Raw genomic sequence first — 25651 nt, 5'->3', positions numbered from 1 at the left:
CCCCGCCCCGCCCCCGGCTCAGCAAGGTCTCAGATATCAAAGCATCTGAAGACAATAAAGAGCAGGTTAATACTGGCAGAGACTATTCTGCCTTCTGGGGGTCTGGGTTGTCTGGTTGGAGCTGGGCATCCAGGTGTTAACAGGGTTTCCACCAGTAGAGCCTTGTGGCAGGCTGTAGCCATCATTGTGGCAGAGAAAAGGCTGAGTTCTTTCTTCATGCTCCAAGAACAGAGAATTCCAGGGAGCCTAGATCTCAGACGCCTGCCAGCCTCTAAGTGAGTTAGGTGGGGACAGTTTGGGGGGCTGTGTGGCCGGAGGACCTGGAGCCCAGGCGCCTCAGCTGCTGCATCATCGGCCTGGACTCCTGCCTCCATCCATTCTGCCCCTGCCGCCTGTCTTTTTAAAACTCGGCACAGCCCTCCCTCCTGCTGCTGCCTATGCGCTACGAGGTGCCTCCTGCAGCCCCCGACACAGGTGGTAATGACAGTTTGCTGCAGTCCCGTCAGCCAGGGGAATCTGCCCAGGCTCTGCCTGTATTTTGAACAGCAAACCAGCTCCAGCCAACCGGACTGTCGCCTGCGCTGTTTCAGGCCAGCTCATGCTGTCTGCCAGCCGCTTGTTGCGCTGCTTTGGGGACTGGGAACACGCCCAGCCCCGGTCCCCATCTGTTGCAGACGTGCCGTGGCAGCGGCTCCAGAGAGCAGCTGAACCCTAGAAATTTTCTGTGCTGAAGGGGCTTGGAAACCCCTCTCGGATGGGTCCTTGGAGGGAGGCAGCCAGATTTGTCAGAGCCAAGAGAGCTGCGTGTCTCCTGTCACTCGCATCCCTGCCATCCGGCATCTCAGAGCCCCGCACTGCTCCCCGGCAACCGGGAAGAGGAGACCTCGGGACCCCCTCGGGGCTGAGTAAGCAGACCTTCGCAGCTGGATTCTAGATGCATGGCAGTCTTACCTCCCCGTGTGTGGCTGTTTCTTCTCATGATGCTTTGTCTCTTCTGTATGCAAGACTGATGCTGAATTGTCGCTTTGTTCCCCAGGAGCCCCTAATTAAATTAAAGACCCCAAGGCTGAACACAATGTTCCTTCTCCCTGTTAGGGCTGTATGTTTTCTCCTTATATAACTTTTTCTTGGGGACTTAGAATAACTAGTGAAGGCAGTGTGTGGGGGTGTGTTCACCCCCGTTCATCCGCAGAGATGCCTCCTCCCCCACCAGACTACCGGGATGGGGAGCAGCACGGGGTCCTGAACTCAGGGGCTCCTCCCCATCTCTCCCCCCTGTCTTAAAGTTCCCTCTGCAAAGCTGAAATCTTACCAAAGTTGACATTCTTCTACCTTTCCTTTCCTTTTCCTGAGTCATCATTCATTCAGTTGGACCCCGATGGAAAATGGTGGGGACTGAGTGGGGGATTTGGGGACCTGGCCCAAGGGATCCCTGGGACTTTCTTGCCCACAGAAACACTGGCCAGTGAGCTGGTCTCCTACTAGAAGCCAGAGCTCTTGAAAGCTTACTTGTTGCTTGTTTAACTTGTGGGGGAGACATTGAAGAAGCAGACATGAGAGGGGAAGGCGGAGAAGATGGGGTGGGCATCCATTCTGTGGTGAAAGCAGGAGCTGGAGGCCGAGAACCAGGGGCCTAACCATTGCCTCACTCTGCCGTGCACAAGGTGAGATTTGGGCTGGAAAGGGCTGGACTCAGAGATGCCCAGGGTGCCCTTCCTGGTCCTCTCCCGACACTGAGGCTGGGCCCCTGGAGCAAGCCACTGTCACTTTGTTTTTTATTGACTTACAATCCCTGTCCCCAAGTCATAGGAACTGTGCCTGGAGAGAACTCCAGCATAGTCTTGATGCTTAGTTCCGGGGACTGGCGTAGCCCAGGGAGGGCGACAGGAGGAAAAGGAAGCTTGAGGTTATGTTCTGAATTTGCAATCCAGATGAGGAGAAAAGGTGATATCGAACAACTCAAGAAACGTGAGCTGGTAGTGAACTGAGCAGAGTGGCAGTGCAGACTGTAAGGGCCAGAGCCATTGGGCCGGGCCTTGGTGGAGGGGGCCCAAGCTCTGCAGGTACTACCAGACCTGGGGCTACACCGGGTTACAAGCAGAGGCTGGTGGGAGGGCAGAGGGGCCCCAAGCATGAGTAGAAGAGGATCTCAGGTGCTGTTAGGTGTGTCCAGGTAAGACTAATGCAAGAGGGAGAGAGGGGAGGGGCCCATGAACTTCCTAGAGACACGACAGACAGGTGTACTGGACTGAGTCAGTGACCTGGGCCCATGAACCCCTAGGCCAGGCTCAGGGAGGTTTGCTTTGTTGACTCAAAGAGGTGTCTAGGGGCTTCTCATCTTCCTAGCTGCCCCTTGCATGGAAACATCCAAGGAGTGGATGGGTCAAAGGTGAGGTGTTTTTTTGTTTGTTTGTTTATTTGTTTTAGTCCAACATTAACCCTTGAGAGAAGAGCAAATTTATTTTATAGAAAAAGAAACTGAGGGTTAAAAGGTTAAATTTGCTCAGTGAACATATTGGAAAATCTAGGATATTTAAGGTACTTAATCAGGCTGACAGAGGCCCCTGGAAATGTACATCCTCCGTGCAGCTTCTTGCAGCAGCTGAGCTGGTGTAATGAGTAGAATTCCCTTTCAAACTATAGATCTTTTTCTTTCCTTTTAGAGTTTTGAGTTCCTTGTCCCACACATGTTGCATAGCCATCTTGCTCATCCCCCGTCACCACCAGCCATACTCAGCCTGGGGGCTAATCTAGGTTAACACGTGTATGTTTTGTCATGGGCATTATTTTGTATGAAGTTGTGTTCAGTTCATTCTTTGGGATCGATTCAGTTGTTAACTCCTAGCAGTCAGCTAGAGTCATCATTTCTTAAAGGATTCATCTCCTTTTTCCCTATCACCTCTTAAACTGCTATATGCTGGTTGTATTTCATATCTCAGTAACTATTTCTTGACTACAAACATAGTAGGCACTGGGCTCCAGCCTTGGCGATTTCATGGATGTTAATCTTTTGATCCTCAGGGCAATCCTGGGAGGTTTTCCTTGTCTTACACAAGGAAACTGGGGCTCTATGAACTTGAAGAATTTGCCTGACATAGCACAGCCAGGCAGTGGAAAAGCTAGAGCTCACACCCAGGCCCTGCTCACTCCACACATGTCCCTGTGACTGCTCCGTGCAGGCCTGGATGTCTGGGAGCAAAAATGCGCATCTCCATTCTCACTGCCAACATGGCGTCAGTGATAAACCCAGGTTGGACCTACGAGTGGCTTTTGAAGGCCCTCAGGTACGGCCAGGCTTTTCTCCAGCTCTTGGCATTTTAATGTCCAGCATCGACACAACAACTCTCCATGCTCTCCAGCTACACCTGGACCAGGCGTCCTTGCCACCTGCATGACCTAGGGCTGAGAGCCCTGAAAGGGGTTGACAGTGGGACCGTGGGACTGGAACCTCAAATCTGAGTTGAGAGAATAGTATAATTGAGTCATTAGCCCCCAGTGCCCAAGATCTTGGCGATGTTCCCTCTTGACCTAGCATCCTTTGGCTGGGGACTTGGGACTCTATGTTGTGTCTGTCACACAGCACCTGGGGGCCATGCGCAAGTTATTTCATTTCCTGAGCCTCTTTTTTCTCTTAAAAATAGAGACAAGAGTTCCTCCCTCACAGGTTGGTGTGAAAAGCAGTTCACCAATGGCGATTCCTGGGACAGGATAGATCTCAATAAACAGTGGTCCTGCACTTCAGGCAAGTGTTCAGACTGATGTGGCCCCTGAGAGCCCAGCAGAGCCTGGTAAACACCTTCCACAGCAATGCCTTGGATTCTGTTTTCTGTGAATTCCACCTTGATTACCCATCAGCACCTCAGGCGAGGCTTTGGGTTCCACTGGGTTTCTAGCCCTTCAGCCCACCTGTTTCCCAGGGCTCCTGCCTCTTGGCCTATCTGTCCTGCTATCACGTTGATTTCTGGTCATCTGTTATCCTATGTGTTTCTGCCTCTCTCACCTTCTCCCGAAGGCCACAGTGGCTTTTCATGTCGTAATCTTTCTTGGATCATAAATTCCTTTCAAGATTCTCTTTGGCACCTCTCATCCCAAACTATAAACTGGGGCCGGGGGTGGGGGCGGGGCAGGGGGATGTAAGAGAAAGTGCAGAAGGAAAACAATGCCAGGTTTGAGTTTTTGTTTGGATTTTCCTTTGCAGGCGAGGTATGGGGTGGCATTTTATTGTCTAATGTCTGCTCTCAAGGAAGACAGCCATCTGCCTGGTAATCATGGCTTCGGCTTGTTAGTCACTCTCGAGCGTAGACCTCATTGGGTGGATTCCAGTAAATAAGGCACCAGACACTCGGAGGCTGTGGGACAAAAGCCACCCCTGGGGTGGCAGGCTGTGCCCGCAGTGTGGAAGGGAGACTTGCTGGAGACCCCAGCAGCCAGGTTGGGTCTTCAGGGCAAAGCAGACAGAAGGAGAGTCAGAGTCTGCATTCTCTCCCAGCATAGCTGTCTTTTTCTTTTTGGTTGAGGGAAGGGCTCCTATGGTACTGGGCCTCCTAGGCCTGGGTTTCACTGCTTCTCGGAGAAAGAGCCAGCTTCAGAATCAAGAGCTGAGAGATAAGAAGCATCGAGCCTCAGAAGCCTCCTGGGCCTCTTCCTGCTCCCATGTTCCAGACAGCGAATGTCTTTGACCTCAAGTGCTGACGTTCTTGATTTGGAAGTGGTGTTGGCCAGGCCCCAACCAGGATCATGGTTTTATGCTAGAAGTGAAATTAGGGCTCTCAGGTGTGAGCATTTGGGGTATTCTGAGACTCACATGGAAGGACTGGGGCCCACCTAGAGATACCCAGGGGGAAAGGTGACCTGGGATGGCTTGTGTTAAGGAAAAGGCGGCAAGAAAACCAAACAAAATAGTGTCCTCATTTATTCTAGAGACAGTGCAAAAATGCCAATTAATCAGGGGCCAACAACATGGCTACTCTGCCATGAACCATGGTGGGTGTGGCACTCATGCCCTTGCTCTGTCTGGGGCAGGAAAACCTTTCCTGGGACCTGTCACCAGAGCTCCACTGCCACCTACAGCTCTGGGATGGCTGGGGTAGGGCCTCTGGGGTTTACAAAACCCATAGCCAGTGGACAGCTGAGCAGTGGAAAGCTGAGCAGAGGGACAGCCGAGCAGTGGACAGGTACAAAGCTATTGCTAGGAATGCTTTCCCCATCAAGCAGCAGCAGGTGATTTCTGTTCAACCAAGAAAGTAAGTGAGCTCTCAGCCTCTGTTGTCCTCCGTAAAGCCTTCCCTGCCCAGCTCTGGCAGGAAACAAGGAGCTCTTCCTAGGTGGGTTTTCGGGTATCTGCCACCTCCAATAGAGTGCTTGGTTTGAGCTCCCCCGACCCCGACCCCAGGATTAGCTATCTATGAGGGAATCCGCCTGTCTATGGAGGGGAGTTTGTGTTTTCATACAGAGCAGGATAACAGCTTTCCAGCCCTGGGAGACCAATATAACGGGCCAACCTCCTGTCCTGAGGGCGAGTGGGAGACCTGGCCTGCAGGTGCCCTCCGGACACACCAGGCTACCATCGTGGTGGCCAGGATTTGGGGCTGAGACCTGTCTGATTCCTGTAGCAGAAGGCAGAGGGCCTCTCCAGGATTCTGGCTGCTGATTCTGTGCCCATCCAGTGGTGGGGGCGGCTGGGTTGGGAAAGGGGAAGCCCGGGCAGCTCCATCCCTTTTGCCTGGAGCCCTCTACCTCTGGTGGGATCTGCCCTTCATGTCAGGCCGGGACCTGAGCCCACCATTTCCCAGGACCCAGCCAAGCCTGGCTCCAAGCTGGCTGCAGGCATCTGTCACCACCCACTCACTCTGAGTCATCCCACACTTATCTGCTCAAATCGCACAGCCTTGAAATGCGCTTACCAGTTGGTCTTCCAGCATGTGCTCCAGGGGGTGGATTGGAAGGAATGACGGGCCTGGGCTGGAGGGAGAAGAAGGGAGGGAGGGCAAAGAGAAGAATCGGTGCTGCTCTGGCCTGGCAGGGGCCTGAGAACCCCTCCCCTGTGCTCCAGGTCCCCGAGGGTAGTGTTAGGGGCTCCTCTCAGCCCCTCAGGGTCACCAGCTGCCACCCAGGAGCTTTCCTTGGCCACCTGGAGCCAGGACACTGGGCCAGGCTACCATCTTGGGCTGCATTTACAAGGGTCTTCTGGGGGCTTTCTGAGGCCTCTGTTTTTCCTCTTCATTTCTCCTCTTCCCTTCCAAAGCCATCCTCCGTCTCTGAGCACTGTTCCCCCACTGTCTCCTGAGTAGGAGACAGCAGACCAGATCCCGAATGTCCGAGTGCTCCTGTGACCTGTGCCATCAGATTTCCCCTGATCCCTCCTTCCTTGTCCCCAAGCCCACTGAGTCGCATCTCACAAGGCCCTAAGGGCTGTCTGTGTGGTAGAGGAGCCTTCTCTTCCCTCCTGCCCACCTCTAAAGAGATGTCCAGCAGTTCCCACTGGACTGACTTCCCTAGTTCCACTCAAGAAGACATGTAAGGAAATCATTGTGCAATTGCAGAAAACTCCACAGAGTATTTTTGGATAAATGCAAATGCCTAGGTACTGTGGTAAATCCACAGACCAGTCTAAGAGCTACCAGCCACACCTTAACTGAATGCTCACTGTCAAAAACGAGCACACACACACACACACAAAACACACACACACAAAACAGCACACAGCACGATCAGGTGCACTCGACAGTGAAAGGAGCCTGAAAATTACTCAGGCCCTGGCGCTGGAAGTCCTTTAGGGTCTCAGCTCCTGCCCCTCTGACCAAGCCTGGAACACAAGTGGGTAAGAATTCCAGATCCGTGAACATGAGATCAGTCAGCTACTCATACTCCTCACACTTAAATATCCACTTCAATATCTTCTGGGGGCTTGGTGGTCACTATACTTCTGACTGGGCTCGAGGGAGAGGGACTGGTTTCCAGGGAGATGGCAGTGGGAGAACCATACCTTCAGCCCCTTCTCTATCCTATGGCCTAACAATAAGTCTAGGGTCCCCACAACCATGCTCCCCAAACTGGACTCATCCAAGAACTTTTTCTTGTTTGACTGTCTCCACCTATCTTAGTTACTTCCCTCGTTGCTGGGACAAAATCCCCGACACCCACACCTGAAGGGAGGAGTGGTTTGTTTTTGCTCAAGTTTCAGTCCATGGCAAGGTGGCTTCAAGGCAGGACAGCATGGAGGAGAGCTGCTCACAGCATGGTGGTCAGGAAGCAGAAAGAGTCAAGGAGGAGCAGGGAAGGGAGATATAATCTTCCAGGCCACGCCCCCAGTGACCTGCCCCTTCTGACCAGACCCCACCTCCTAAAAGCAAGTTAGCTAATCATATAACCTGTCAGTTCAGAGAAGAGTTCAGTTTGATGGATTCTGAATTACTTTTGATATATTGCCTTGACCAAACAAGGGGTCCAGTTATAGGCAACATGAGTACCTGTGTGAGTCTGTCACGCCTCACACCTGCCAACTCATTCTTCCTAGCCCTGTTGCAGCTGTGTCTGCAAACTGGGTTCTAGAAGGAAGGCGGGAGAGGGACAAAACTCTGCTCTGTCTGATTGGTGTAACAAGCCATGGTGCTTTGGCACCAGAGGCCAACTGAACTGGAGAATATTGCTAAATGATAAAATATACCTGTCACCCACAGTATAGCTGCTTCCTGAAAATCCTACTCTCATTGTGTGAAAAGGGAATGCAATGGGCCTGGGAGTTAGCTCAGTGCACTGCACCTGCCTCGAAAGTGCAAGGTCCTGAGTTTGATCCCCAGTACCAAAAAAAAAGGCACGTAGTACCCCAGGATTGGCAGGGTAGATACTTTCCCACTTTCTGCAGATTGCTGGTTTTTCTTTCATCCACCCAATGGGTGTGTTGATGGCTCAGTAGTCACTTTTTGATCAGGTTTATGGAGATGGGTGGGCTCTGCATTTCATCTTTGTGTACCTGATATCCAGCCTGACTCCTGACATGAGCATGAATCCCTAGTGGGTGTGAAAATGAATAAATACATCAGCCCTGACGTAGTTTTTAAATCTCCCCAAGACTCCCTCTGTTTCCTCCCAGTCATCCTAAGCTTCAAAAGGTTGTCTCACACACATCTGTTAATCGTTTCATTTAGTAGCTCCCGATACCACCCTTCCTGATCAGCGTTAGATAATCCGTGTGACCAGAGTTGATAAGACTCCAGTGAGAGCACAGTCTTGCTGTTCTCTTGCCTGGCAATCGTGGGCAAATGTGCAATTTCCTCTCCACCCTGTGAAAGGTAGAAAACTGCAAGAGCCTCCATTGTCGTGTTTTTTCCTGTTCTCCCTAGACCAGAAATCACCAACCTCCATCAGCCTCCATCTTCTTCCCTCCTTCCCTCCATCTTTCCTTCCTTCACTCTTTCTGCAATAAATGAGGTCAGCACCTGAGGAATTTAGGAGCTCACCAAAGGGTTTCTCAGTTTACAGGGACTTCTTTGTCCCTAACTTGGTCAACAAGCATCCCTTGTGTGCCCTCATTCTGCCTCTCTGAACTTAATCCTGACTGCCTTATTCCTTTTCATTTGAGCATCCTACCCATGCTTACACTATGATTAACTAATACACCGCCTATAAAAAAATTTCCTTCCTCTAACTAGCTTTATGCATGTAATGCATCTCTATACCTTCTTACTATCCAGTGCCCCCCAAATAATATAAGAAATATGTCTGAAAAAAAGAGTTACTTTGCTAGAGCTGAGCAGTGATGTTTGGGATGAGTCTGGGCAGGTATCTGGGCATGGTGGAATCCACCTCTCTAATCAAAGCTCTGAGCAAGAAGAGTCTGTCATCTAACCCACTGGGCCCAGTGATAATAGCATCTTGCCCCTAAAACCAGCTAAGCATTTTAAGGTAATAACTGACATTTTTCAAATGATTCCCGGCAATCACAATAATTCTTTATATTTTAACTCAGATGTGTTTTTGCTTAGACACTCCTATATAGTAACTTTTTTACTGCTAGGAACTCCTATGATTCTCGTTTTAGAGATTAGAAAACAAGGATAGTTAAGTAACTTTCACAAGGTGACCCCACATTCTGGGCATCCACTGCTGCATAACAAACCACCCCTAAATGAGAAACATGATTGGGATCTTCTCTTGTGGACTGAGGGCTCACCTGGCTCCACTGAGTGGTTGTCACGTGGGCCTGCAAATGCTTTTTCTGTCAGTTGGTGGCTGGAGCTGGAGCCCTGTAACGGCTCTTTCCTTCTTACGTCTGGTGCCTGGACTGGCTGTGAGGCTTCTTCTGCAGGTGACCCCTCCACGTGGCTAACTTGGGCTTCCCTGTAACACAGGTCTCAGGAAGTAAGATTGTTAGTGTGATATGGGGACCCTGAAAGGCTCCTTATTACCTAGTCTTGGGCATCAAGTGATGTTACTTCCCACTGCCATTTGGCCTCAGTTGATTTCACAACCCATGCCTTACCTGGAGCTTCAGAAACACTGTCCCATGTAATTCTGCCTTGTGTAGATGCTCTGTGCCATAAAAAAAAACCCCAAGACACATAAAACAGATGTAAATTTGGGTCACATGGATGCCATTTCTTTCTTTTTTTTTTTTTTTTTTTTTTTGTACCAGGGATCAATCTCAGGACCCTGTGCTTGCAAGGCAGGCAGTGGCACCACTGAGCTAAATCCCCGGCCCTGGATGCCATTTCTTAACAGTAGTATTAGTCACTTTCCCATTTTGGGGATAAAATACCTGACACCTGCAACTGAAAGGAGGAGAGGGTTATTCTGGCTCATGGTTTCAGAGGGTTTGATCCGTGGAAAGCTGGCTCCAAGACAGAAACAGTGTGGTAGAACAGCCTCATGAAGGAAAAGTTGCTCAACTCATGGCAGCCGGGAAACAGAGAGAAAAGGACAGGAGCTGGGGACATAAATAGCCTTCCAGGTCAGACCCCTAGAGACTCCTGTTCCAACCACTCCCCACCTCTGAACAGCACATTCAGCTAGAAACTCATCAGTGGATTCACCACTGATGAGTATGGTGTCCACTTAACCAGTCACCCCATCTCTGAACACAGGAGACTTTGAGACTACTTTAGTCTAAACCATAGCACCAGTCCTGCAAAAATCCAGAAGTTTGACACCATAATCTGTCAGAGGTCGGAGAAATCAACCTCTGCCCTCTGCCCATGGTGAAGAAAGCAAACTGGCCCACCCCTGAAGAGGGCACAGCAGTAACTGCCTCAAATCCTAAGTGCATCGCCCTGGAGGCAGTAATCACACTTCTGGGAACATATCTTGGAACTATAAAGTTGATACACAGCTTTTCACTGCAGCATTAATTACCTGTAATAGCCAAAGCTGAAGTCATCTTTTGTATTAGACAACTTTCCTGTTGCTGGGACAAAATATCCAACTCCTGAAACTTAAAAAAAAGAGGGTGTTTTTTTGGCTCATGGTTTCAGAGATTTTAGTCCATGGTTGGTTGGCTCCAAGGCAGAAACAGCACAGTGAAAGGGCCTGGCAGAGGACAGCTGCTCACTTCATGGCAGCCAGGAAGCAGAGAGAAAGGGAGGAGCCAGGGACAAGATCACACCCTTTCAGGCCACGCCCCCCATGACCACCTCCATCCAGGCCCTACCTCCTAAGAGCACATGAAGCTGTGAACTCATCAATGGATGGATCCACTGACTGATGAGTACAGAGCCCCCATGATCCAATCAGCCTCCAAACACAAGAGACTTTAGGGGACCTAAAGCATGGGGGACCTAAGCCACAACAGCCTCTGTCACCTGAGGGCAGCTGGTTGTGCTAGGGTGTTCCAAGCAAAGACATTACCACAGACACCAAACCAACAAACAAAAATCTCTGTGTGCTGATATTGGAAGAACTCCTAGATATGTAAAGTGATAAGCATGTAGAGCAGAATATGTGATCCTTTTGTTTTAGAACACACTTAATTTGCATTTGCAGAAAGATGCCCTAGCTGGATAAGTAACTAAAAGTGGATCCTTTGGGGATGTTGCAGGGATGGGTCCAGGGGGAGAGTATGGCTGTTCAAGGATGTGTAATTTTGTTTTGACTTTTGAATCTGATATGTACTTCTTTCTTATAAGTTAGTTGGATAACAGAACTGTTACCCTCAGCGTATTCATAATCTATATAGAGATAAAATTTATACATATTGCAAATGGGCAATGCATTGAGTGAATGATTTTAAATTCTCAGGTATTGAAATGCAGTGGGGTGAGAGATCATTTCCACCTGGATTTTCCAGAAAAGTTGGTTGCAGGCATTCAACAGGCTCTGGGAGGATGAGTAGGTTGTAAATTGGCAAAAGGGCAGGGTCACAGGGTCAGTTCAGTCCAGGTAGGAGGCTATGGTAGGGGCCAGTGCCTATCAAACTTTGTGACATAAAAGGTCCCTGTATCTTATTTTATTTTATTTTTGTTTTCTCTGAGAGGTCTTCTCCTTATTATTATTTTATTTTCTTGAGACAGGGTCTCGCCAAATCACTAAGTTGCCCAGGCTGGGCAACTTTGAATTTGTGTTCCTCCTGCCTCAGCCTCCCAGGGTGCTTGGGATTATAGGTGTCCACCACCATGTCTGGCTTAGAGGGCCACTTTAATTCAAAGGAGGAAAAGGACATGGTAGCACATGCATGTAGTCTGGCACAGCACTCTGGAGGCTGAAACAGGAGGATTGCTGTATATTCAAGGCCAAACTGGTCTACATAGTGAGTTCAAATCCAGCCTGGACTGCATAGTGAGACCCTGTCTCAAACAAAATAAATAAAATAAAAAGAAAAGTCCTTGATGACACTGACAGTGTGTCCTTGAACACCAATATGATAAATAGCATTTTAAATTTCTATGCAAAATGTTCTTGATTGCAAATAGATACCTGGCTTGCCTTCGCCTTGAAAGTGGCCTATATATAGTAACCTTGAACTGTGGCACGTGTGAGCCAGCACTGTGAGAATAACAGCGACCTCAGTAGGTCCCAGCCCAGGGTGGGTGTCCATTGGGTGCTGCAGAAGAATAGAGGAAGAGAAGGGAGAGGCTGTGCCCCGGGCTGTGTCCTGGGAGCATTAGGTGCCAGGCAGGGAGCATGGGACTTCTGCAGACAGTGGGCAACCTCTGAGGATTGCAGCCGACAAAGTTCCTATTTAGTGCTGCTCTTTTCTCCAGGCTGAGCACACAGTGGAGGGAGAACTGACCCACTGTGATCTTTCAATTCTGTCCCATAAACCGTGATCACAGGGCTGTGTGCAAACCCAGAGGGGACCAGGTGGCAACTGGGAACCGCCCCGGGCAGCTCCCCTTTCCCTGCCTGTGTCCCTCCCTTTCTTCTTCCTGGATCTTCCAGATCAGTTTAAAAATGGGTCTTTGGGAAATGGCTGTCTAGACGGATTCCACTCACTCTGGGCCCAAGGACGTGGGGTGTCGAGCCCCTTGGTGCACAGTGGAAGGAGGTGTCCCTAGGGCCTTGCCACACTGCCAAATGTACGTGCTTCAGAAAGATTCCATGACTTGCTGGGGCTTAACTCCCTTTTGTGTTGCTCTCATGAAATACTCAAGCTTGGGCGATTTATAAACAGTACAGATCTATGTGGCTCGCAGTTCTAGGGGCTGGGAAGGCTGAGAGCATGGCGCTGTATCTGCTCAACATCTGGCAAGGGCCTTGTTCTGCATCCTGATGTGGTGGGGCATCCCGTGGTGAGATGGCAGGTGTGCTGGCTCAGCGCTGTCCTCTTCTTACCAAACCATTAGGGCCACCACGGGGTCCCCACCCTCTCCGTGTCATCTAACCCTAAACTAACCCTAAGGCCCACCTCTGTATCTCATTAACATATGAACGTGAAGATTAAGTTGGCAGCACATGGACTTCTGGGGGACACATTCAAACCCTAAAAACCAGTGATAACCAAGAAAGAGTTCGGAAGTGCTGGCACTGCTGGGACCACCCCCCACCCCCGCCCCCCCAGTGTTCCTCTGGCTCCAGAAGAGTCCTTTGTGCTCCTTCAGTGAGGATTAAAGACCCCAGTGTTCTCTCATGGGGTGTGGGTGACAGAAGCTGGGAACATTCTCTAGGAAGCTCCTTTCCAATCCCATCCACAAAACAGTCATGGAGCCACCCATCCAACGGGGACAAGCACATCTCGGAGACCAGGTCTCAACTCTGTCCCAAGAGATGACCTTTACCCCTTTCCCCAGGAGGTGAGAAGCCAGATTCTTTTCTTCCTTGACAAAGCACAGCTGCAAACAAGCCCCTGTTTTTTGTACCTGACTCCCCACTGGAGCAAGCAGCTGGTCTGAGACATCCCTGCTTGCCTGGTGTCTTTGGCTTCACACCCCAGCATTTCTCTCCCTCTCCTCCTTATGTAACCAGCGCCTCCAGAACAGAATGGGTTTGTTGGCAGCAAAACCAAAAAACAGAAATCAAAACAACCCCACAAATTCCCTTGTTTGGATTCATTAGCAGCGTGATTTACAGCCTCCAGTCCCCCACCAGGAAACTGAGTTACTCTGCCTCCCTTGGTCCCCACCAGCAACTCAGCTGCACAGTGTGCTGTCATCTGTCCCCCACCTCCGGACGTGCTGGGCTCCAGCTGGTGCTTGGCCTCTATCCCGAGCAGGAAGGCAGAAGCCCTTGACATTGCCCCCATGCTCAGGCCTGGCCTGCGAGGTCGGACCTGGTGCTCAGACCCTTGTCCCCGGCTTCCCGGCCGCTCAGCCCTGCAAGTGAGCAGTCAGTGTCTCAGCCTCATTCATCTTGCCTGCAGAGGGTTGAACCTGGACAGAATCCCATGGCTTCCTGACCCCAAGCCTGGTGTGGGAACATGCCTGTCCCCTGCCTTTGGGAAGGACCTGTAGTGTGGACATGCGATGACTTAGCCTCTCCATCTCCTGTCCCCTAGTGGACCGAGGACCATGGACATCGCTGAGGAGCTCCAGGCAGGGCCCCAGTTGCTCCTGCAGTGACCACTGAAGGTGAATGGTCTGGGCTGCAGACAGTGACTGGGTGGCAGATGGAACTGAGGCCGTCTCTGCCCATTTGCTGTCATTGATTTTCTTTTTTTTTTTTTAATTAATAGGCTTTTGAGGGAAGGATGAGCATTTTGAGTGTCTTAGTTACTTCTGTCTTGTTGCTGAGACAAAATACCCAACACTGGCCTGGGGATTTAGCTCAGTGGGTCCAGGACCTGCCTTGAAAGCGCAAGGTCCAGAGTTTGATCCCCAGTACCAGAAAAAAAAAAAGCTCCCACTGATAAAAGAACAAAATACCCAACACTCACAAGTTAAGGGAGGAAAGGTTTATTTAGCTCACTGTTTGTAGATGTTTCAGCCCATAATCGGCTGACTTCAAGGCAGAGTAGCGTGGCAGAAAGGCCTGGCAGGGGAGAAACAGTTCACGGTGTCCAGAAGGTAGCAAAAGCAAGGAGGCTGGACATGGTGGTGCACGCCTGTAATCTCAGCACTCAGGAGGCTGAGGCAAGAGAATTGCCATGAGTTTGACGCCTGCCTGGGCTACACAGTGAGTTCAAGGCCAGCCTGAACTACATAGTGAGACCCTGTCTAAAAAAAAAAAAAAAAAAAAAAAGCAACAAGGGAAACTTAACAGTGTCTTTCTGCCCCTTTTATTTTATGCAGACTACCAGGATTAGGGTGGTGCCAAACCAATCAGTGTACTGGTTTAGTAATCACACCCCCTTAATCCCAACATCACACACTCTAGATCCGGCCACCTCTGAAAAAGCCCTATGACTGCATGAGGCTTTGGGGAGACATCTAGACCCAAACCATAACATTAAGTTTACAGAATAATTGAGCAGGAAGTATAGCGCATCCCGTGTGCCCCCTCACGGCCCCTCTAATTTCTGGTGTTGGTGACATCTTGCATTCATGTGCTAGGTTGATATAAGTGACATCATTCACTACAGCTCTTGTTGACATCAGGGCTCACTCTTGGTGCTGTGCACTCTGCGGATTTAGACAAATGTGTGAGGTTGCGACTCCTCCTTGCCGTGACAAACAGAACAGTGCCACCTCCCATTACCCTGCCCTCCTGCTTCGCTTCCAGTCGGCATTTGCCCTGTCGTCACCCAGAGCTGTCTGTGCCAGGATGCACCCACGCCCCCTGGGGTTCTCAACCTCATCTCCCGGACCTGATGGTCTCCCTGTGCTGTCTAGACTGTGCCCTGGGGACCCCTGTGCCCCTGTACAGATCGACTCCCGACCTCCAGTCTGAAGGAGGCCACGATGATTCTGGGATTCCTGGGAAGTTCTTGGGGCAGCTGCTCATCCTGATGGCCACGACCACAAGGTGAAGGGTTCCAAAGTGGCAGATTCACACCAAGATGACAGATGGCAGAGAAAGGTGACTTGGAACCAGGGCTGGTTACAGAGCTGCCAACAGGACTTAAGCTGGAGGCTCTGCTCTGGCTGTCATCCTAACTAACGTCGTCTGAGTGCTCCGAGCAGCTGGCTTCCACCACTCTGCAAGGTGTAGCCACTGTTATCTATGTCGTGGAAACCTAAGCCCAAATCAGCTGGAAAGAGACCCCAGCTAGAAATTATAGAAATTACAAAGTTGTGATCCTCCCTGGGTCCCAGCTCCACCACATGGCTTTAAGCAACTCACTGGACATTCCTGGGGCATCTGTTACCCTACCTGTGACATAAGGGACCAGGAGGACTTCAGAGACTGTTCTAAGTGTGACCTTGATGACTGCCTGATGTGCTGGGTGTAGAAATCAGAAGTAAGAGGGCCTGCGGCAGCCTGGCTAGGCAGGGTCAGAGTAACAGGCACTGCTCCAGGGCCTGGCTATAGGAGTTGTCCCTGTGGGTGTGTCTGCTACTCTGGGTTGGGAGTGACCTGGGAAAATGGGTAGGCAGGAGCCATGCTCCCTGGTGGATCAGAGCAGCAGAGCCCGAGTCATAGGTCCTGGGAGAAGCGGAGGGGGCAGACAGAAGCAGAGGAAGGAGGGTGGTACTCAGCACTTTCCCTTGGTAATTAAGGCATGGGAGTGGCGAGTCTTTTCACGATGTGCATATTTCTAGGCACAGAGGGTTCCAAAAGCAGCAGCCAGGAGAAGGAAGCATGGCCTTCTTCCTGTGACAGATCTTAGGGGTCTTGGGATGTTGCACTCTACTGCTGTCTGTTCCCTGGAATCTACCTCTACTGTCCCAAAGCTCATCTGATGCAGAATCGTTAGACTTTGACATCCACAGTGCTGTAAGAAGTAGTACATTTAGCTGAGCATGGTGGCGCATGCCTGTAATCCCAGCACTCTGGGAGGCTGAGGCAGGAGGATTGAAAGTTCAAGGCCAGCCTGGATAACTTAGTGACATAGCAAGACCCTATTTTGAAATAAATGAAATTTTTTTAAGAAAAGAACTAGGGGTGTAGCTCAGGGTAAAGGTCCTGGGTTCAATCCTCAGACTTAAAAAAAAAGAAGTAGAACACTGGTTCTCTAGGTGTGTGCACACGTGCATGTGAATAATTGAGACATGAATCACTGTGATGCATTCATATTTTTATTCTGACTTGGTGGCCATGTGATGCGCTAAATAGATTTTAGGAACCAGGGATGGGTTGGGAGGATCAGTTTGAAAAATGGTGGCCAAGAGCTTGGGGAGAGCTGGTTTCCATGGGACGAGTGTGAGGTAGGCAAGTAGAGGCAGTGCGTGTCCTATGCTGGGCTGCACAAAGCCCTGTGGGAGCTGCGGAAGCCCATGTGTGGGGCCCGTGGGAGGCGGCTCCACCGATCATGCCGCTTAGACGCTGCTCCCTAGAGTCCTGGGGCTTCTGTGGGCACTCACCTCCCTCCTCGTGGGCTATGAGCCACCCAGGCCCCTGTGGCATCCCCCTGAGCTACAGACAGGCTGGGAGAAGACAAGACGCTAGGTCAGTGTGAGTTGCTGATCTTCAGGGTAGTAGAGCCTGGGGTCAACCCTGCCTGGAACAGTCGCCTATGAGGACATTTTGGGGCCTGGGAACACAGGTGGGGGTGTCCCCAGCATCCCTTGGCACAACCAACACAGGGCCAGTCAGCGGGGCACCACCCTGCACAGCATCCTTAGCACCACATGAGGAGACAGAGGTCCCACCAAGCTTTTGCAGAGCAAAGGTTGACCCATACTCCGACTGGGAGCCCCACCCCGCAGCCCCTCTTTACAGTCTGTCTCTGTCGCCCTGCGAGTCATTAATCATCTTGCCTGTGGCGTGGGAGAGGGGAGGCAGCTCGCTAATACCAGGGAGGGCAGCCCATGTGTATGGAGGCTCTTAGCCCCACCAGAGGCTGGGCTTGAGCATGAGAGACCGTCCTGGCTCCCTGGGGGCATCCGGTCCAGTTATCCTGGCCAGAGTGTGACCCTCTGGGCCCTGGTGGTGTGAGGACACACATTTGGGGAAGCATCTATGTGTGTGCCATCCTGTCTGGTTGTCACTCTGTGCCGTGGGTTTACAGATCAGAAAATGGAGGCTCTGGGGACTAAAAAGCTGTGCTAAGTACATGAGAAGTCAGCGGAGAGCTGGGGGAGGATTGGGCACTCCCGACCTCTGGCTCAGGAGTTCCGTAAGGTTAGAGTTTCGGGAAGCTCAGTGTTTGGTGCTGCTGGCAAGCTAGAGAAGCCACTAGTGGAGCTGGGCTGGTGAGCAACTGGGGAACTGGCGGGTATAACAGTAGCCAGCCTTAAAGCCTGGTGTGAATCAGTGCCACCAGGTGGAAGTGGCCACAGGGATGAAAAACAGCTTCCTTTTTTACATCAGGACGTCTCAGAGACTGCGGTCAGAAACCATGATGTCCTCTGCAGAAAGTAAATTGTCCTGGAACTTCTCTAAAGTCAAGTTCAGGCTGTCCCTCATTTGGCCTTGTGGCTCCCCTGTCGCCTGGTTCCAGGGATTCAGTATCTGTTCCTTATTTTCCTGAGGGTGATTATATAACATGGGTGTTTCTCAGAGGCACCAACTCACTGGCTCTGGCCACCTCCTGCTGCTCATTGGTACTGAGAACTGCCCACTTGATGGATTTTGGGCGGTTGTGCAAGGCTGCCCCAAGGGGATGTGTCCCTTGTGCTTTCTACCTGAGGGGCTTGCCAAGGCCGTCACCATGAGAAGAGGACTTTGAGCCACAAAGACAGCTTAGGTTCACCGCCGTTAGAGCCCACTGTGTCCATGACTGAGGGGGACACAAGGTGGTCGGGAGGGAGATCCAGGGGCGACCCCACTTTCTGGAATCATGCTGAGCATCTGCTAGGACTCTCCAATGTTTGCACTGATGGCCCAGCTCTGTAGAGGACCTGAGACAGCAGCTGAGAAACAGGTTTGAATTTAAGAAGCTGCACCAGACAGCCAGGTGGACCATAACTGCTCCCTCTGCTAAGAGCCATGGAGGCAGAGGAGGATGCTCCCCCCTCCCAGGTTCACAGAAACACCATCCAAAAGCCCACGGCTTCCAGAACCTACTCGGTAGTTTAAGTTGGGAGAAATTGTCCCTGTGACCAAGCTGCAGGGTGGGGAAGATGCTTCCGTTCTGAATCTTGCAGCATGGCTTTAAAACACTCCATACCCCTCACTCCTCCTGATGTTCCTGTCAGGCAGAAAACAGACTGTGAGCTAAGAGCCGTCCTCGGAAATTATCTAGCTAAACCCTGTCATTTGGCAGGTAGGAAGCTGACATTCAGACATGCCCAGGATATCTGAGTAAACAATGAAGCTGGGCCTGACCTCTGCCTCCTGCTTGGTCTCCCAGAGCAGATAGGCTCTTGGACGCCTGGAGGACACGGGGCTCACATGCGTACTTAGGAGGGAGCCCAACTCATGGATCCTAGCCAAGGGCAGCTCCAGGTGACACCTGCCTTCTTGGGTCCACTCCGAGGGACGGAGGATAAAAGTCACATGGGATGTATTCTTTCCCAGTAGGAATCAAGCGGAAATCTAAAGCCCCATGCTTGCCTTGAGGTGGTGGCCTTGGACCCCAACACTGGCAGCCGTTCTGTTTGTCCTATGTTTGCACTTTTGTCAGGCCTCCTGGGTTTCCAGCTGCAACAACAGCAGAATTCTGTGAGACAGAGCATCAGACTCAGAAAGACCAGCTGCATCTGTTCACTATGCCCTTACTTAGTACCCACCAGCCAGGTTAAACACAAAATGGACCCTGTCCTTCAAGGCTACCCCAGTTGTCTGGCCGTAGACATTGCCAATTCCTTTACCTTATGAGGAAATACTGGGATAAGTGGAAGGTTTGGGGAAGCTGCATTTAAAACTCCAAACTGTGTAAGACAGTGCTGGAACGAGACCTAATGGCGTTTGGTGGCAGGATCAGCATCACTCCAAAGAAGAACAGAAAGCTGAAGTATTGTGAGTGGATTGGGAAGGTCTCTCGGAGCCGCACAAATCCTCGTCCCTCCATTCTCCCCTGAGATTCCAGGGTGTCCAGGATCCTCGTTTGGCGTAAAAGAGCTTCAGGTCTTCACAGCCTCTGCCCCCAAGTTGTTTTTCTGTCTTTGGAAGTGATCCACCCCGAGGAGGAGGCGGTGGCAAGTACAGAGCTCTCAGCTGGCAGCAGAGACCTGCTTGCTACTGTCAGGGAGCGTGGTGCTGGGCAAATGGCTTGAAGCCCTCTGGGTCTTCATCTGTGGACCGCGATAGCACCACTTCCTTTCCACTAGTGTGAGCTGTTTCGAGGACTCGGCAGGGCAACACCTGGGAAATGGGAGAACGACCTGCTAGAGTCACACTGAGGATGGCTCCGATGTCACTTTGGCTTTGCCTGGGTTTCTAGGGGCAGGCAGGGGGAGGGTTACGTGAGCTGCTCTTAAGGTCAGTTTATGTCTCAGGAATGTCCTCCAAGCTGGGGCCATTCTCTTTTGTCCTGATGTCTCCCTGGCAGGTGAGTTTATCTGTCCAAGTCCTGAAAACTCACTTTCCCCAAAGAATCCGATCATCATGCCCAGAACATGTGATCCAGGGCTGATATCTGTGGTGTGCAGCCCTGCAACATGAGAGCACCGAGGCTGTCCCTGGCAGGATCGCGTCTTTAGCAGCAGTGAGGGAAGCCGGAAGCTCGGGTAGGAGTTTTGAATTCAGAAACCAGGGAACAGGAAACTCCAAGAGCCAGAGGCCTTCCTGATGGCTGGCTGCTCGGTGAGGCCAGGGCCATTTATTCCAAAGCGAATGACCCTGTTGCCATAGTGACAGGGAGTGGTTCTCCCACACTGGCCCCCAAGGTGTGCAGCTTTTCTTGGTGAGTGCTGGGAGCTGAGAGCCCACATTCGAGTTATGGAGTGTGGGGCAGGGGAGCCTTGCAGCAAAGCTGCCCCCGTGCCAAGGATGCCAAGAATTTCCCAGCTGGGCAGCTCCACCAGGCAGGCACACGCCATGGGCGCAGTGCCCAAGGAACAGCCCATGCGGTCAGCCTGACCGGGTACTTAACGAGGCTCACTGTGGGTGGTAATAGCACCGTGGGACCTGGCGCAGCTCCCTCCTGGCGGGGACACCTGCAGCGACAGTGCCCACGGCTCCATGGTGCAGACATCTTGCAGCTGTGAGTCACTGTGGTCCTGGTGCTAAAGCTTTGTGCTTCCCAGGGTTGTCGTGTGAGAAGCAGCAAGTATTTGTGGATGGGCTTTCAAGTGTGGAACTAAGCAGATGCTAGAGGCCATGATGACTGGAAACCAGAGAAGAGCATGCTTGTTAAAATCTTATCCCCCTCCCCGACCCGCCTCGCTTCCTGGTGATCTGCCCCCCACCCCAGCGGCTGGGCAAGGGATGCTTAGTAGAGAACTGATCATTCAGACACGCTTGGAACCTGCTGTCTCCCAGGCACAGTGTGATGCAGAGAATAATAAGGGAATACTTTCCCCTTGGCCTGGATGGATTCAGTCTCCTTAGAGAAACAGCCTGGCAGATGGAAACAGCACAGTGCCACATGCCCTGTAATAAAGGCTTGTCTAAAGTGCTGGGGACACAGAGGAAAGAGGAATTAACTGTGCCTGAAGGTGGGACCAACCAGAGATGATATTTGAATCGGGCTTTGCAGGACATAAAGGAGTTCGGTGTGTGAACCAGCACCTGGGGAAAGGGGATCAGAAATAGCAAGAGCCATGCCCTGAGAAAGGGAAGCTGGAGTGTTGAATGGTGGCCCACAGGGGACATTCATGGTTTGCCCTGGGCCAGGATTGTGCTGGGGCTGGGATGGGAAATCAGAGCTGTTCCCCAGAGCAAGGCCAGCTCACTGAGAGGGAGTAGGTGGTGTCGAAAGAGTGACCTCAGAATGAGGTGCCTGAGGAGTTGAGGTGGCGTCCAGGTAGCATGTCCACAGACAGAATGCTGCATTTGGGAAATCACAGGTGGTTTTCAGCACTGGAAGAAAGATGCACTGCAGAGCACATCAGAGATACAGCTTCAGAGGTCCACAAATCCACGGAGCCTGGAATGGAGCATGCAGGCCCAGAGGAGAGCTCCTCTCCGTGTTTGCCTGGAGAGTTCCCAGCAGCACCTGGAGCAGGGCTTTTATTAGTCAGTGCTTCACCTGCAGCAGGACCTAAGCTCCCCAGGCCGCCTCAACACTCAGCCGGGGCTGAGAACCTCGGGTATAAAGGACACTAGAGGAGCGACCGAGCATGGAGGCCTGGAAGCCACTCGGACTGAGGCAGCCCCTGGGACCCAGCGGAAGGGCTGACTCCAATTTTCAGGGATCCCTTTTCAAGCAGAGGGTGGACTGAAACAGGGAAGGCTAAAAAGTCTGGATAACAGCTAGTTGACCTGGGAGAGAACGAGGTGAGAGAAGGTGCCAGTCTGGACTTGAGGGCACCTTATGTTAAGGTTAAGTACACAGAAAACTGTAAAACATTGCTGAAGGAGATGAACGAAGGTAAATGAAAGTGTATCTCATGTTCATGGACAGAAGGACAGTGTCATTAAGAAGTTGGCTCTACTCAAAGTGCTCTATCTGCCAAGTACAATCGGTATCAGAATTCTAATGGAGGTTTGTGTTTTTTTCAAAAATAGAAAAAAAAAAAAAAAAAAAGATCTGGGCCAGGGATTTAGCTCAGTAGTTCTGGCGCCTGCCTCGAAAGGGCAAGGTCCCGAGGTCCATCCCCAGTACCAAAAAAAAAAAAAAAAAAAATCTACCCTGAAATTCCAATGGAATTTCAAAGGACCCAGAGTAGCAAAAAAAAAAAAAAAAAAAAGAAACTTGAAAAAGAGGAAAAAAAAAAAAGAAGTTGAGGGTCTCTTTCTGACTTATTAGAAAGCTAAAAGTAAGGTCGGGAATTTAGCTCAGTGGTTCTGCCACCAGCCTCAAAAGCACAAGGACCTGAGTTTGATCCCTGGTACCAAAAAAAGAAAGCTACAAGTAAATAAAAAATAGTGTGGTACTGGCATTAAAAAAACCAACCAGCAGAACTGCACAGATAGCCCAGAATAAACCATCACATTTATGTTCAGATGACTTTTGACAAGGGCGCCAGGACCATTCAGTGGGGAGAAAGCAGATTTGGTAACAAACAGTGCTGGGAACATTGTATATCCACATACGAAGGAATGGAGTCGAACCCTGACCTCACACCATGTTCAAGAACTAACTCAAAATTAATCCAAGGCCAAGTGTATTTTAATCTTTTTTTTTTTTTTTTTGGTACCGGGGACCGAACTTGGGTCCTTGCACTTGCGCAGCAGGCGGCGAAACCACTGAGCTAAATCCCCGGCCCCGGCCAAGTGTATTTTAAAAAGAAGCACAGGGAAAAGCCTTTTGGCATTGGCTTTGGCTATGTTTTCTTGATTGCAACACCATCACTGCAGGCAACAAAAGGAAAAATAGATGAATTTATCAAATCAAAGTCTTCCCTACATCAAAAGACAGTCAGTGGAGTGACAGGGTAACCCAACAAATAAGGAAATGTTTGCAACTCACATATCTGGTAAGGGGTTAAGATTCAGCATGTATGAAAAATTCCTACGACTTGACAACGAATAACCTGATTAAAAATGGGCAAGGGATTTGAATAGACATTTTACTGAAGTACATGAAATGCTTCACATCGTTATTCATCAGGAAAATGCAAATGAATATCATAATGAGATGCCACCTCACACCCACTAAGATGGCTACCGTAAAAACCCACAGAGCACAGCAAGTGTTAAGGATGTGGAGAAATCGAGATCTTTGTGCCCTGTGAGTGGGAAGGGGAGAATGGCTAAGCTGCTGTGAAAAAAGGTAAAATGATTTCTCAAAAAAATTTAAGCTAGAATGACGTGATGCCCAGCAGTTCCACTTCTGGGTACACGCTCAAAAGAGTTGGAAGTAGGGTCGTGAAGAGATACTGCTAGGCTACTAGGGCAGCCATCACGAAATGAAGTCTGGGTGACTTTAATACCAGATCTGTAGGCTGGAAGTCTAAGCTCAGAGGTTGGCTGGGAGGTTTCCCCTGAGCCTTCTTCTTCTTGGCTAGTAGATGGCACTGTCCCCCCATGTGCTCACATGGCTGTCCCCATGCATGTCTGTGTTCTGATCCCTTCTCATCAAGTTAGATTAGGATACACACACACACACCCACACACACACACCCGCCCGTGACCTCTTCCAGGACCCCATCTCAATATGCATTCACTTGCTGAGCCCCTGAGGCCTAGGATTTCAACAGTAAGAGTTTTTGGAGTGTGAGGGGGTGGCAGGAGAGGCACAACTCAGTCCACACCATTTATTTCCACAGCAACATTATTTACAAGAGGAGAAGCAACCCTAGTGTCTGCCAATTGATGAATGAGTAGTCAAAATGCAGTCTATCCATACAGTGGGAGAGCATCCAGCGTTACGAAGGAAGGCAATTCTGACCCATGCTGTAACGCAAGTGACATTCTTGCCCATGGATGCACCTTGAAGTTGTGGTGCTAAGTCACACCACCTGGGCACAGAAGGACAAACACTCATGTGAGGTCCTTAGCACTGTCCAGTCCACAGAAACTAAGCAGAGGGTGCTGGTCAGGGCTGGGATTTAGGGTTGAATGGGAGCAGATGGAAAAGTTCCAGAAGTGGCTGTGGTGCCGGAGGCGCAATGTGAGGGTACTAAACACCGCCAAACTGTACCCTGGAAAATGGTTGGGCGTCGTGGCATGGCTCAGAGGCAGAGCACTTGCCTGGCGGGCAAAGAAAGCAGGGGGCATTAAGTGGTGAATTTCGTTGTGTGCATTTTACTGCAGTTACAATGTTGAAATTAGTAGAAAGGTTAAGGAAGGGGGCAGGTGCTCCTGGTGTGAAGGTGTTCACCAGGTTCGGGTGTGGAACGTGGGAGCCCACGGCCAGGGGTCAGAATGGCGCCTCCTGTAGACGGACGAGTGTGTGATGAGTCCTCTTCCCAATCTGCCTCAGTCCCCATCCCGTCTGCCCTGACCGCTGTCATCTGTCCTGATTTCTCTGATGCCATCCTCCGGGGAGACATGGCACCTCCTTGGGGCCCTCTTGAGATCCTGTCCCTCAGCCGGTGCCCGGGTCATCCCCAGATGGGTCCTCCACGCCCCCACCCGCCGCCTCCATTCCCTTTCTGTCCCTTCCGTCCCCAGCCTTTCTTCCTCCCCTTCCTCAGGGCGGCAGGAGGTGATGACAGCTGTATCCTGGGACATGTGGAGGGTGGCCAGCACCTTTGAAGGGGACAGATGGCCTTAGTCTCCCGCTCTCCCCTGTGCTGTCCACAACTTTTCTTCCCGCCGATGCTTCGGAGGGCTCGGGGAGGAGCAGTGAACCCCCTTAGGATCTCGCATACCCCTGGGGGCACTGTCCCTGACAGAACCTCTCTCTCTCTCTCTCTTTCAGGACCTGAGTTCCTTTGCCATGCCACTCCTCGATGGAGACCTGGACAGCTCAGAAAAGCATTCCTCCCGTAAGGTAGGTCAGGTCCTTTCCCGGAGCTTTGCTATGGGCAGCAGAGGCAGGTGGGGCCCCGGACACCTTCCCCCTATATTCCTGCTGTCCCCAGCAGTGCCAGCTCCCACACTGACCCGTCCTCTCTGCAGTGGTGCTCTCCCTCCCCCTGTTCTGTTTCTCTTCCAGCAAGACACACCACCTTCAAGGCTGCTGGCCATGGAGGGTCAGGGGCTCGGAGTGCGGGCTGGGGGTGGCCACAGCAGGGAGGGGAGGTCAAGGCAGCCTGCTGGACTTCTCCTGCAATCGGGAAGTGGAGGTGGGGCAGAGGGCCAGGCAGGAAGTCCTCGCTGGGCATCCTGCCACCCACAGAGCCTGCAGCAGGGAGGGCTGGATAGTGCTTGGTGCTGTCTGGGAGCCGGGGCAGATGCACACAGGCCCGGGATGAGGAGGACTCACACCACTAGAAAAGGCAGAGCTGGTCTCTGAACGTGTTCAATTACATACAGTGCAATCAGCAAATTGGCATGGGCCTGCAGAGATCCACTGGCTCAATGCCTGCCCCGCCTTGCTTGGAGCGGGCTGCCTGATCAGCAGATCAGCCTGGCCTCCCCAGTGCCTTGGCCCAGCAATGCCACCTCCTCCGGAGAGCACTGTTCTCTTGAAACTCTTTCCCTCCCAGCAGCAGGCCCTCCCTGCACAGTGTTTGTGGTCTGGGCAGGGGAGCAAAGGGGGACGGCTGGGTTCCCATGGACCTTGCAGCCTGGGGTTTCCTAGGCCAAC

The 25651-nt window shown here is 51.3% G+C and overlaps 1 protein-coding gene across 6 annotated transcripts in view; it reads left to right on the top strand.

Moving 5' to 3' along the window:
* The window catches only part of Prkag2 (protein kinase AMP-activated non-catalytic subunit gamma 2), a 238918-nt gene that overhangs the window by 46587 nt on the left and 166680 nt on the right, over positions 1 to 25651 (top strand). For 4 of the 6 annotated variants that reach the window (XM_004860360.4, XM_004860359.4, XM_004860358.4 and 1 more), the window contains exon 2: positions 24821 to 24892. In XM_004860360.4, the coding sequence (XP_004860417.1) occupies positions 24821 to 24892 (72 nt within the window). Of the gene's footprint in view, positions 1 to 86; positions 906 to 24820; positions 24893 to 25651 lie in introns of those variants that run through there. The other 2 variants (XM_021240861.2, XM_087207710.1) reach the window with 2 other exon arrangements.

Source organism: Heterocephalus glaber, unplaced genomic scaffold (genome assembly GCF_053883595.1).
Source record: "Heterocephalus glaber isolate CG9 unplaced genomic scaffold, H.glaber_assembly_v1.0 deba00000818, whole genome shotgun sequence".
NCBI lineage: Eukaryota > Metazoa > Chordata > Mammalia > Rodentia > Bathyergidae > Heterocephalus > Heterocephalus glaber.
The sequence above is the reverse complement of the archived record's forward strand: the minus strand, read 5'-3'. Positions and strand labels throughout refer to the sequence as shown.